The sequence below is a fragment of the Phyllobates terribilis genome, unplaced genomic scaffold (genome assembly GCF_046119375.1).
Source record: "Phyllobates terribilis strain yellow unplaced genomic scaffold, ASM4611937v1 Scaffold_2__4_contigs__length_985480577, whole genome shotgun sequence".
Classification (NCBI taxonomy): Eukaryota; Metazoa; Chordata; class Amphibia; order Anura; family Dendrobatidae; genus Phyllobates; species Phyllobates terribilis.
Genome location: NW_027362762.1, coordinates 174,625,544 through 174,637,705, shown reverse-complemented (window position 1 = coordinate 174,637,705; position 12,162 = coordinate 174,625,544). Strand labels below are relative to the sequence as shown.

General features: G+C 43.0%; 1 protein-coding gene across 1 annotated transcript in view; it reads left to right on the top strand.

Moving 5' to 3' along the window:
- PIP4K2C (phosphatidylinositol-5-phosphate 4-kinase type 2 gamma) overlaps positions 1–7,384 on the top strand; it is a 70,061-nt gene extending 62,677 nt beyond the window's left edge. The window contains exons 8-10 of the mRNA XM_073663302.1: positions 776–1,025; positions 2,074–2,177; positions 6,509–7,384. Of these exons, the coding sequence (XP_073519403.1) occupies positions 776–1,025; positions 2,074–2,177; positions 6,509–6,589 (435 nt within the window). The 3' untranslated portion in view covers positions 6,590–7,384. The remainder of the gene's footprint in view (positions 1–775; positions 1,026–2,073; positions 2,178–6,508) is intronic.
- Positions 7,385–12,162: the final 4,778 nt, after the last annotated feature.

Here is a 12,162-nt window from a genome sequence, read left to right as displayed (position 1 = left end):
CTCCACTCCGACTCAGAAACCAGCAAAAGGTGGAGGTGGGGTACTGGTATGAGTTGGTATCATCAAAGATGAACTTGTGGGACCTTTTCGGGTTGAGGATGGAGTGAAGCTCAACTCCCAGACCTACTGCCAGTTTCTGGAAGACAACTTCTTCAAGTTGTGATACAGGAAGAAGTCGGTATCGTTCAAGAAAAACATGATTTTCATGCAGGACAATGCGCCATCACATGCATCCAACTACTCCACAATGTGGCTGGCCAGTAAAGGTCTAAAAGAAAAAAAAATGACATGGCCCCCTTGTTCACCTGATCTGAACCCCATAGAGAACCTGTGGTCCATCATAAAATGTGAGATCTACAGGGAGGGAAACCACTCCAACTTCCAAAAATATTAAGCTTGGATATTTGAGTCTTTTGGGTTGATTGAGAACATAGTTGTTGATCAATAATAAAAATAATCCTCTAAAATACAACTTGCCTAATAATTCGGCACACAGTGTATTACCTTTTTGACCTTTTCCGTTTTGTAGACTTGGCATTATTTAATATACTTCTATGTTTCTTCCAGTCTGGTTCACATGGACACCTCAAGTAACTGGTATCTGTCCGTTCTTGTGCTCATCCACTCTGCACTTCCCGTTATAAATAGGTGTATAGTAATTGTGATGCGTTGTGTGTCCAGTCTTGTTATACCCAAATATACATTACAAAGACATTAATGTGGTGTAGGCACTACGTTCCTAGGTAATAAAGACATGTTGTTTTTTGTATTCTAGTTTCTGGTGCAGTTAAAGATCATGGACTATAGTCTTTTGCTGGGAATTCATGATGTCCTTCGAGGAGAGCAAGAAGAGGAAGAGGAGATTGAGGAGGAAGAAACAGACAATGAGGGAATGCTTCATACAACTGTTGGTTCCTATGGGACATCTCCTGAGGGAATAGCTGGCTACCTAAACTCCCATAAACCTCTAGGGCCTGGAGAATTTGACCCCAGCATCGATGTTTATGCCATCAAAAGCTCTGAGTGTACGGGTTACATTTTTAGTTTTTTTCATATGTCTTAAAGGGGTTTTCCAGCCACACAGTTTTTGAGTTGTTTGAAATGTAAATTAATAAAATGAGCTAATATACTTTATTTCTGAAAACTATACTGATAGCCAGATAACAGACCCCCTCCCCACTCCTTGTCCTGCTGCTGTCATTTCAACACTGACAGAGCGCTTTGTAGCGCCCCCTTCTGTGTGTACATGTGGTTGAGAAGGGGCTGACTGCTGGATCTGTTCATAATAATTTTGTTTATATAGCGCCAACATATTCCACAGCACCTTACAATTGAGCTATGGAATAAAGACCATAAATACTTTAGTTCTTGAGCTAAGCCATCCCCTTTTTGTGTCCCTGACACAGCTTTGATGGAGAAGGAGGCTGGCGTGTCTAATGAAGGTGCAGTTTTCAAATTTTAAGGGAATCTGTCAGGAGGTTTTTGCAAATGAACCGGAGAACAGCATAATATAGGACAAGAGACCCTGATTCCAGGGATGTCACTTATTAGCCTGTGTGCTGTAGTTAAAATACTGATTGTATTGAATCAGCAGGAGATTATCAGTGCAGGACTACAGCTCATGCTCACACCAGTCAGGCTAATCTGTGTAACTGCGCCCCACCACTGATTAGCAGCTTGCTGACTATTCACAGTGTACACAGGGAGCTGCCAGTCAGGGGTCTTGGTGGAGTTATACACAGGCCAGAAGTTTTAACTCTGCTACATCTACATGAGAGAAAACAGGGATACTATGAAAATTACACCAAGCAGCCCAGTAAGTAATACATCCCTGGAATCAGGCTTTCTTGTCCTATATTATGCTGCTCCCAGATTATATAGCAAAAAACTGCTGTCAGATTCTCTTTAAAGTACATTAGTCGATTTAATAATGTACATTTGCAAGACAATGCAAGAAATTTTTTTTTTCTTGGGGAAAAAAAAAGTACCCTCCCTATTCAATCTTCTTGGTTTTGTAAACTTTTTTTTGCTTTTTAAAAACCCATGAATCAACTTTATCTGTCTTTTATTCAGGTGCTCCACAAAAAGAAGTCTATTTCATGGGTTTGATTGACATCTTTACACAGTATGATGCAAAGAAGAAAGCCGCCCATGCAGCCAAAACAGTGAAGCATGGGGTAATTATGTGGCTGTTCACTAGTGAATCTGTGCAATGGTGTCCCAGGGGAGCTGTCCCAGAGCATGCCCATTCTAGTCCATACTGATTAGCACTGATGTCCCTGGTGGTTTAGCTGAGGTTTTGCAGACAGAGTTTGCATGTAATGTCTAAAGATAATGGGAAAAACCTAGTATAAAACTTGTGTCAATAGAAAAAAAATGAGCAGTTGTGCCTCAAAACCATCTATTTTAAGGACAATATGTAATCTGCTTGGTTGCTGTGGGCAGAGGCTGTGCCATTCCTGTGCTCAAATATTAAGAAACTTCCCTTAAGGGTATGTGCACACGATGCAGAAATGAAGCAGAAAATTTCTGCATCATTTCTGCATCTCCCTGGCAGAAAAAACGCATGCAGATTGTGCATGCGTTTTTCCTGCGGAATACATGCGGATTCACATGCGTTTCCGCATGTGGATTGACAAGCGCTTTCCAGGCGATTTTAGCATCACCTGGAAAGTGCTTGACAACTAGGTCACACTATATAAATCCATGCAACCGGCATGTATTTATATACTGTGACCCGAGAGAGTGGTAAAAATAAATGTATACTTTACCCTCTGATGGCCCGCGCTGTCCTGCTCAATTCGTTCTCCCTCGCCGGCAACTTTGAATTGAAAGACCTGCCGGCGTCAGCGTCACGTGACCCGTCACATGACTCTGACGTCAGCGCAGGTCCTTCAACTCACTGCAAAGGCTGAGTTCACACGATGCGTTTTTAATGCGTTTCCGCGGCGTTTTTGCAGTTGCGGAAAAATGCATGGTAGAAGGACAGCAATGTTCCCCAATTCAAATCCGCATGTGCTGTGCCCATGATGCGGATTTTTCCGCAGCGTTGTAAACGCTGCGCTCAAAAATCCGCAGCATGTCAATTAATTTTGCGTAAACGCGCCGTTTTCGCCGCCATTGACTTGCATTAGAACGCGCCAATTCCGCAGGACTGCATTTGTACTTGCGCTATTGGCGCGTTCTAATGTGCGGATGGTACCCGGGTGTAGAGGAGAGGAGAGTCTCATCCACACCCAGGTACCATTAAAAAAGCTGTAAAAAAAAAATAAAATAAAAAATAAATGTATACTTACCTTCTGTCGGCCCGCGCACCGCTCCTGCTTGGTTCCCGGCACTTGAGTTGAAGGACCTGCGCTGACGTCAGTCATGTGACGGGTCACGTGACGCTGACGTCGGCAGGTCTTTCAATTCAAAGTTGCCGGCGAGGGAGAACGGAGTGAGCGGACACCGGGGGCCATCGGAGGTAAGTATATACACTCTCTCGGGTCACACTATATAAATCCATGCCAGCTGCATGGATTTATATAGTGTGACCTAGTTGTCACAATCACTTTCCAGGTGATGCTAAAATCGCCTGGAAAGCGCTTTTCAATCCACATGCGGAAACGCATGTGAATCCGCATGTATTCTGCAGGAAAAACGCATGCACAATCTGCATGCGTTTTTTCTGCCAGGGAGATGCAGAAATGATGCAGAAATTTTCTGCTTCATTTCTGCATCGTGTGCACATACCCTAATGGGCCTCATTTCTCAAATCAAATTGTCCACCAGAAAGTTTTAATTGGTTACAATACGAAACAATTACGATATTTCTTAAAACTGATCTGGCAAAATGAAATCTGCACAGTGACTGGTTGCTATGTGCGATAAAGCAGATTGTCCTGATACAGTTTTAATAAATGGGGCAAATTGGGTCTTGTGTGTTAAATAAATCCAGATAATCTCTTGTTTGTTTTCAATAGCACTGTACCTTCCAAAGCAGCAGAGCAGACATTGGCTATGGTGCCTAAAGTGAGAGGAGGCTGCACTGCACGGCTTTTTTAACTTCCTGATATACAGCCAGTGTTTCTTGCGGCTGACACCAGGAGAACAATTCTTCTATAGACATGTTTTATAACTTACGGGCGCAGTCAGATGGCCGTATTACTCATGCAAGGAGCGCATTGCAATCCTCGGGCAGGTCGTCGGCTCTCTTGACCCGAGCACGACAGCACGTATTCCTATGCAGCTGTCATCTTACGTCAGGAGTGCCGACAGCCAGTCTGAGGATTTCAATGCGATCCTCGCATTAGTATTATGGCCTTCTGAGTGTGTCCTTAAATGGGATATCTAGGACTTTGTAAAAAAAAAATAAAAAAAAATAAAATAAATAAATAAATGTTCCTAAACACTAACAGGCAGGTAGTTGCTACCTACCTTCCTGCCTGTTGTGTTCAGCACTGTTCTTCCCCGGCTATTCAGTGGTCTCTGCTGACATCACGTCGACAGAGTAGTAACTTCTTTTCCGCTCTGCTCTGTTGACGGGGCAGGACTACCGACATCATTCTGATAGACAGCGGGGATAGATTGTCAAACTGAGGGAGCCGGTTGTAAATCAGCATGATGTTGGCAGTCACACCCCGTCAACAGAGCAGGGCGGAAAAGAAGCTGCCGCTCTGTCGGTGTGACATCAGCAGAGGTAGCTGAATTGCCGCCAGGAGTGGTGTGTGACCGCTCTGTGCCGGCGAAGAACAGCGGCCATAACAGGGAGTTGGGTAGCAACTACCCGCCAGTTAGTACTTAGGCAAATGTGGGTGAAAGAGAGCAGCAGCGGCACCGTAGTGTGTACAGCAGAGTTGCAAGCAATTCACAAATCGAGGAAGATGCGATCCCCACTGAGGAGCGACTTGACTGTGCCAAGAAGGAACTTGTTCTACTTACTGGATACGGAGTAGACCATGGCAGCCACCAAGGACACCGAATAATCGAGAGTGTGAAGCCTCCTGTTGCCTAGAGATGCAGCTGCTGACATGCTACTGCTTGGGACTTGTAGTTTCCAAAATGAACTTTAGTAGTCACATAGCAAGCTGTGCTGGACTGTCAATTTTCTTTTCTAACCACTAGACAAACGACAAAATTACAAGAACAAAGAATCACGGATGGCCTGATTACTTTGTAGAGGCAGTTATGGGCATTACAGAGGGTTGGAGAGTTTTTGGATAAATGCCTCATGCTGGGGATACCCCTTCAAACCATACTCTTCTTAAAAAAAAAAAAAAAAAAAAAAAAAGTTGGTTATTGAAGTCCAGTTTAAAGCGCACCTATCAGCAGGATTGTGCTTAGTAAACCACATACACTGTCAAGAGTAAAATGATACCTTTGATGAAATCCGTCCTGTGGTTCTTTTATAATTATTTTCAGTTCTGCCATAATGATATGCTTGTGCTCTGGGGAGGGGCTGTAACTGATGCTCTCATTATTTATGCCGGTCTCTGGCCTCTGACAGGTCACTGTGCTTTCAGTGACCGGCCTATTATTTTAAATACGGTCTGTGGCAAAGTGAAAATTTACACCCCCCAAAATGGCCGCCGCGCATGCGCAGTAGCGTCTTTCGGTTGCCAAGAGATGCTACTGTGCACTCGTGGACACCATTTTGCTTTTGGAAAAAATAATTTGAGTGCAGCAATATATCGCCGTACATGCGCAGTAGCATCTCTCGGCAATTGAGAAATGCTACTGCACAAGCGCTGGCGGCAGGGGCCATATTGCTGCAGGCAAGTTTCTTTTTCCTCTAGCAAAATGGCACGTGTGCAGTAGCATTGGCAAGAGACAGATGCTACTGCGCGGGCGCCATTTTGCTAGAGGAAAAAGAAACTTGCCTGCAGCAATATGGCCCCCGCGCTTGTGCAGTAGCATTTCTCGATTACTGAGATATTCTACTGCGCATGCGCGGTGCCATATTGCTGCACCCACACTTTTTCCAAAAGCAAAATGGCGCGAGCGCAGTAGCATCTGCCTTCAATCGAAAGATGCTACTGCGCATGCGGCCATTTTAGGGCATGTAAATTTTCACTTTGCCACAGACAATATTTAAAATAATAGGCCGGTCACTGAAAGCACAGTGACCTGTCAGAGGGCAGAGACGGGCATACATAATGAGAGCATCAATTACAGCCCCTCCCTAAAGTCCTGCCCCAGAGCACGAGCATATCATTATGGCAGAACTGAAAATAAAGATTATATAAGAACCATTGTACGGATTTCATCAACAAAGGTATCATTTTACTCAGTGTAACGGCGCCCACCTGACAATATATGTGCTTTACCAAGCACAATCCTGCTGACAGGTGCGCTTTAAGTTTTGTTATGGGGAGCCTGTGACTGAATGCCTTCCGTTTCCTGTGTTGTCTATTTACTATTTCACTTCAGTCTTTGTCCCGTTACTTTTAGACGTGCATTCATTTATTTTCATTATTTTTGCCTTTGTAAAATATCTTACAAGTTTTTCCTTTCTTTTTTCTTCTAGGCTGGTGCAGAGATTTCTACTGTGCATCCAGATCAGTATGGAAAGCGATTTTTGGAGTTTGTCACAAACATCTTTGCATAAAATGTCAAACTAGACTTTTTCATGTGGATTTATTGGTCTGACTAAATTGAACATGGATTCCTCCTCTCAGTGCTGACTCTCAGTTTAGATGCTGTCCTGGAGGCTTAGTGGATGTTATCACAGTAACAGGGGCAAAATACCCATAAATCCGGAAATGAAGTCATTATGGGTAACAGAGTTGGAGCAAGAAAAAAAATCTGTTCATTGAGCATATGAAATACACTATGCACACAGTTAAAGTATTTTCACACTTCCCTTACATTTCCACCATTTTTGCAATGTGTGTGAATTGAATCTGCGGTTTTTGTATATGGTATATCCAGTTTCTCATGTTTGATCAAACATAAGACATGTCACATAGATGACCAAACGAGGGACTGTGTTTTTGGGAAACATTACAGTATAATGGGAGGTAGTTTCTACCTCTCTGATTGTATTCATTTTGCTTTGGGTTAGCGCTTGTTTTTCCATATTCTCTATGCCAAGACACCACACCTGTTTTTGGCAAAATTAAAAGGATAGGAGCATGGGCCAAAAATACAGCTGTAAACACATCATTACCTTCTATGAATGCTCCCATAGTTTGCAGGTTTTTTATGTGCACATGCACTGGGATTTGGTATATGGAAACAGAATCCTTCTCTTCCTTCATTTGCTATTAGTTATTACTATTGTTTATATAGATGTACACATTCATGTTTCATAATTTATCTTTGTGTGCCTTTTTTGGGTTCATTACTTGGCTGTGACTTATTGTGCTGTATTTTAGAGGATAAAAACCTATATTTATGCCGAGTCTGGTTTTTATATTTAAGACTGTTAAGAATGGTTTTCCTTTTGTTGAAATATTTTGCTTTATTGGCCATGGTTTCTCCTTGGGAGTTTGGTAGCCAATATAACGAACACTAGGGTTATACCCCAACTTTATGTACTCAATATGAACAGCACATCCAATGATTAGAAATGAGGTTGGCAAAATGCAACAATCCCCAAAAATCTGAATGGGCTGCATGCAATTTTTTGACACAGACCTCCAATGCAATTTGTGGTTAACTTCAGCTTTCTTGCAATCTGGCTCGGACTTCCTTGTCTTTTAGCAGCGAAATCACATCTGTCTCTCTAAACTTGCCATGCAGCCCTAACTTAAGGCCCCGTTACACTTAGCGACGCTGCAACGATCCCGACAACGATACGACCTGTCAGGGATCGTTGCTGCTTCACTATGTGGTCGCTGGTGAGCTGTCAAACAGGCAGGCTCATCAACGATCAGGGGAGCAGCGACATCGTGGAAAGAATCTTTCCACGATGTCCTGCTCCTGGTTGCGAGCCTGCTGAAGCAGGAGCAGGCTGGTAACAATGATAAACATCGGGTTACTAGGGGCACACGCGCTCCTAGTAACCCGTTGTTTATCATGGTTACTACTCTGCTACAGTGAGCGGGAGGTTACCGCTCACTTTAGCAGGCTCGTAACCATGATAAACAACGGGTTACTAGGTGCGCGTGTGCCCCTAGTAACCCGCTGTTTATCATGGTTACCAGCCTGATCGCTGCTCCCGCTGGTCACACACAGCGATGTGTGCTGACCAGCGGGAGAGCAACGACCAAAAAATGGTCCAGGACACTTTGCAGCGATCAGCGACCTCACAGCAGGGGCCTGATCGCTGCAAAGTGTCACACATAGCGACATCGTTGGTGAGGTCGCTGTTGCGTCACCAAAACCGTGACACAGCAGCGATCTCGCTATGTGAGACGGGGGCTTTACAAGCTTACTGCTGGCACGTAACTTTGTTTTTAATTGATGTGAGTAAATTATCTTCTGGTAAAACCCTAATATACGTTGCAAACGAATACAGTCTATACATCCCTCAGCTACTGACAGTATCTGTATATATAAAATATGGGATGGATAACTGCCAGTGCATGAACAAAACATTGCTATATATTGTCAAGTATACATTGTTGAATATGACAGTACTACTTTATACAAGGTATGGGGCTGTATGAGATTAAACACTGCTAAAACAGAAGTAATTCTCCTTGTTATGCCAATATAACAATCTTGGGATTGTTACGGTATGTAGATGTGATGCAAACATATATTTGTGTATTTTTTTACTATGTCTTTCTTTTTAGGTTGAGACAAAGGAAAGATTTGGCTTCTGATTTTATTCATTTGTTCAAAAACTGTATACTTACATAGGGGCTAAGTTACAATGTAAATCCCTACCTTTTGGTTCACCTTTAGTAATTCCCCAATTTGCCTCCGTTGAGCAGAGTGTTGTGCCCTCCCCATTTTCGTGCAAGACTTCCGACATAATGCACTGCCCCATATAACATGTCTGCACCATATAACATGTCTGCAGGCTCGCTGTTAGGGTTTATGGTGCCAATCTTCATGTTCTCTCCTATATAAGTGCCTTATGCTGTTCTGTAAGTAGAGTTTCTTTTCTTCTTTACAAATATATTCAATTGTGCAATTAAACCACAACACTAAAACTGGAACAAAATGTTGTATTTCTATTTTATGTTACAAAATACATTTTGTGGTATGTCCTGTTTCTGGGCTTTTTGTTATTTAGTCTTTTTTTTTTTCACACTGTTTTAGGTGTTCTTAAAAGAGATTTCTGCACAGGCTGACAGGGTACAGTCAGTGCTGTCAGTATCCGCCTGTACAAACACTGTTGGAGAGTGGAACGGTAACAGTCAGTTACAGTATTTTCCCATTATTTCTTGTATGGATGTATGAATAAAAGTACAATAAAGAATCCAAAGAACAGTCGCTCCAGAATTGGTAATTTTGGGGGGAATTTAAATATTTCCTAATAGCAAATGTAGATCCTCATTATTACATAGTGATTAAAAGAGAAATTCTAACACTTGTGTATCAGTAATATGCACCATAAATACCCACTGACAACCCCCTTCTCCCAAGCAAATGGTCATGTGGCCTCCAAGGAAGGAAGGAGTTTTCATGCTAGGCGCTATACTCAATATCAAAGTCGATGCAAGTCTGTGAAAAACCTACAGCTACACAATCAACGTTTCTTTAATGCACAAATTTTAATGTCCATGCCATAAGGTCAGTGGTCGGAGTGCCTCTTTATTGGAGCGAATTCATGAGAATTAAAAGACTGGAATATTTAAAAAAAAATTGTTTTATTTCTTTTGCTTTGTTCCCTTATGTGCTGGATACTGTTAGAAGCACCCATTACATGTGCCATCAAAGAGGCCACACTAAATAGCACGGAAACCAGACAAATCCTCCTAAAGTCAATGGGGTACAGCTTATGACAGAACTGACACTGCCTTTTTGGCCATTCTGCTCCTATAATAAAGCAGAACAGCAGACCTAACATAGGTGTGAATGTCACAGTGACAGAAAGAAGGATAAAAGGGGAAACAAGGGGCGCAGAGTCTGTGTAGATGAATATATGCATTTGCCACAATTTTTGTTTTTTTACACTCACCCTTTAGATATCTTGTATTTTCACTCAAATGATCCGTATATTGGATCAGTTCTTTGCAATCCTCTGGTCTGCAGCACAAATGCGGGAACTATGTCTGCCCTTTTTCGGTGCTTCCGGAGGATAAGGATGGTTACAGATGAATTCTTTTTCTCAAAATCCGATTTCTTCGGACACTATACTAAGAACAAACATCGCATTTCTGCCAGCAACGGCCTTCATCAGGTATAATATGCACTTGTAAGGACTTTAAAGGAAGACAATCTTTATAGACTGGTTACTCTTAAAATGTCGTTTTTTTTTTTTCTTTTTTTCTTCCCTTAACTTGGTTAAATTAATTAGGATTGACACCGCACCCCAATTAAGTTAGGAGAGTGGATAGTTGTTCAGCCTTACATTCTAACACCATTCTGTGTACTAGAATGGTATATTTTTTTGATATTAGAATGAACATATGTATAATAAAAAATTCCTTTCTCTTTTCATTTCCTCCCCTTTCCCTCCTTTCTTTCTCTTTCAATATATTTAATATATAATAGTAATTTTAGAATATATACTTGTGATTAAAATATACCTAGTGGTAGTTATATAAAAAAAAAAAAAAAATTACATGGTACTGATCATAAAAATCATAATTGTTACTCTAGTACAGGGGTCCTCAAACTTTTTAAACAGGGGTCCAGTTCATGGTCCCTCAGACCATTGGAGGGCCGGAATATAGTTTTTAAAAAAAACTATGAACAAATTCCTATGCACACTGCACATATCTTATTTTGTAGTAAAAAAAACAATGCAGGAACAAATACAATATTTAAAATGAAGAACAAGTAAAGTTAAATCAACCGTTATTTCAATAGGTAGGTAACTGTACCCAATAGGCAGCATAGGTCCTCAATAGGCAGGTAAATGTCCCCAATAGGCTGCATCGGTCCTCAATAGGCAGGTAAATATCCCCAATAGGCAGGTAAATGTTCCCAATAGGCAGCATAGGTCCCCAATAGGCAGGTAAATGTTCCCAATAGGCAGGTAAATGTTCCCAATAGGCAGCATAGGTCCCCGATAGGCAGGTAAATGTCCCCAATAGGCAGGTAAATATCCCCAATAGGCAGCATAGGTACCCGATAGGCAGGTAAATATCCCCAATAGGCAGCATAGGTCCCCAATAGGCAGGTAAATATCCCCAATTGGCAGCATAGGTCCCCAATAGGCAGCATAGGTCCCCGATAGGCAGGTAAATGTCCCCAATAGGCAGCATAGGTCCCCAATAGGCAGCATAGGTCCCCGATAGGCAGGTAAATGTCCCCAATAGGCAGCATAGGTCCCCAATAGGCAGGTAAATATCCCCAATAGGCAGCATAGGTCCTCAATGGGCAGGTAAATGTTCCCAATAGGCAGGCTGTTTCCCCCTTATAATGCCATATGCAGGCTGTTCCCCCCCCCCCCCCCTTATAATGCTCCATGCAGCATGTCACCCCCCCAATATAATGCCCCATGCAGCGTGTCACCCCCCCATATCATGCCCCATGCAGCGTGTCACCCCCCCATATCATGCCCCATGCAGGATGTCACCCCCCCATATCATGCCCCATGCAGGATGTCACCCCCAATATCATGCCCCATGCAGGATGTCACCCCCCCCATATCATGCCCCATGCAGGATGTCACCCCTCCATATAATGACCTATGCCTCCATACATTTAAAAAAAAAAAAAATCCAATACTCACCTCACTTCTCACTTGCTGCCGCTGCTCTACTCTGGTCTGGACTCCAGCGTCGCGGCGGCGGCGTCCCGCTCTGCGCTGCCTGTGACGGCACTCGGGAGGGCGCGGTGTAAAGACGTCACCGCATCCTCTGACCTGTGACGTCACAGGAAGCGCAGAGCAGGAAGACAGCGGATCTGCAGAGGCACGGGGAGAGGTAAATATCCGCCTGCCGGGGCCCTGAGCAAGCGGGGGTAAGGGCGGGCAATGGCACCGCTCTCCTCTCCTCCGCCCATAGCCCGGCGGGCCGGATAAAAGTCCTCCGCGTGCCGCAGTTTGAGGACCCCTGCTCTAGTATATAAAAACTCATAAAATATGACCGTTATTTTTACAGAAATGAGATTTCA